The 1,453-nt window shown below is 65.6% G+C and overlaps 1 protein-coding gene across 1 annotated transcript; it reads right to left on the bottom strand.

Moving 5' to 3' along the window:
* Positions 1-494: 494 nt before the first annotated feature.
* LOC104541238 (coronin-1B-like) lies at positions 495-1,185 on the bottom strand (the record flags this gene model as incomplete). The annotated part of the gene is made up of 4 exons (XM_010185242.1): positions 495-552; positions 631-776; positions 867-971; positions 1,066-1,185. Coding segments are annotated over 4 exons (429 nt in total), but the record flags the coding sequence as incomplete, so codon positions are not given.
* Between the last annotated feature and the right edge of the window lie 268 nt (positions 1,186-1,453).

The following is a 1,453-nucleotide window of genomic DNA, read 5'->3' as shown; positions in this document are numbered from 1 at the left end:
GGTACAGGTCATCCTGGAACAGGTCCGACTGCGCCCCCCCCAGTGTCAGAGGGGCAGATGGGACACTCCTGGGGACCCCCACACAGCCCCCATGGGGTCCCCCATACCCAGCCTCCATGTCCCACCCCTGGACCACCCCAACCAGCCATCATGTTGCACCCAGGTACCCCGCACAGACCCCAGGGGGACCCCGAACCCAGCCACTGTCTTCCACCAAGGACCCCACCAGAGTGACTGAGGACCCTCACCCAGCCCCCATGTCCTGCCCAAGACCCCTACCAATGCACCTGGGGACTCCTCCAGCCACCCTGATTGATGACCCCCACCCAGCCCCCATGTTCTGCCCAGCAACCCCATGCAGCCTCCATGGGGTCCCCCATCAGCCTGACTGGGGACCCCCACTCAGCCACATCCCCTTGCCCAGGGTCCCCCACCCTGCTGCCATGCCCCAAGGGGGAATGTCCCAGTCCCATCATCACCCAGTCCCCACCAACCTTCCTTGGCACCGTCATGATGATGGGCTCACACTTGCGCTCGTGCAGCTTGTAGAACCTGCCAGGGAAGGGGGGCAGAGGGGGTCATGAGGTGGAAGAAGTGCAGGAGGGGTCCCCCAGTTGTCCCCATGCCCACCTGGCGATCTCGCACTTGCTGACGTCCAGCCCACGCTTGGGCATCCAGCCCATGCCCCGCTGGGGCTCCTTGCTGGTGAAGGTGTTGAGGAAGTGGATGTAGGGTGGCTCCTCCGTGATCTCAAAGTATCGGATGCTTGAGTCACCCTGGGGACACAGCATTAGCGGGGTCTATGGGTGGGGGGACACATGGGGGACACACAGCAGGTGAGGTGGGGGACCAGCGTGGGGCTGTACCTTGCCACAGACGTAGACCACGTTGGTGTCGGGGTCATAGAAGGGCAGCAGAGCCCCGTTGCTGGAGTCCAGCTCCTGCAGCCCCATGGGCTCCTCCAGGTTCTCCTGTGGGGCAGCGTGTCAGCCCCATGGGGCACCCTAACACGGTCCCATGGGGCACCCCAACACGGTCCCATGGGACCCCCAGGGTGCTCCTCACCGTGTCCCACAGCGCCAGCTGCCGCTCGCTCATTCGGCTAAAGCCGGTCGTGAAGATCTTGCCGTCAGCCAAGAAGATGGCTCGCATGGGCCGGGCCCCCTCGTGCGCTCGTTCCTTCTCCTGGGGAGCAGACAAGGGGTCAGGAGCGCCCTGGGGAGGGGCAGCGGTCCCCTCAGGGACACGGGACAGTGAGCAGAGAACAGGGGCACCCAAGGGACAGGGGACAGTGGGCAGCACCAGGGGACAAGGGCAGCACTGAGGAGTCTCCCCTTGAAGACCAGGGCCCTGGGGACCCAGGCAGGGTGACAGGTCCCCTCTGGAGACTCACGGCCACCACGGTGCCACGGCGGGGGGCGATGACGCGGACGCTCTTGGCCTTGCAGGCCGG

Source organism: Mesitornis unicolor, unplaced genomic scaffold, assembly GCF_000695765.1.
Source record: "Mesitornis unicolor isolate BGI_N332 unplaced genomic scaffold, ASM69576v1 scaffold36195, whole genome shotgun sequence".
Lineage (NCBI taxonomy): Eukaryota > Metazoa > Chordata > Aves > Mesitornithiformes > Mesitornithidae > Mesitornis > Mesitornis unicolor.
This window is presented reverse-complemented; position numbering and strand designations above follow the sequence as displayed.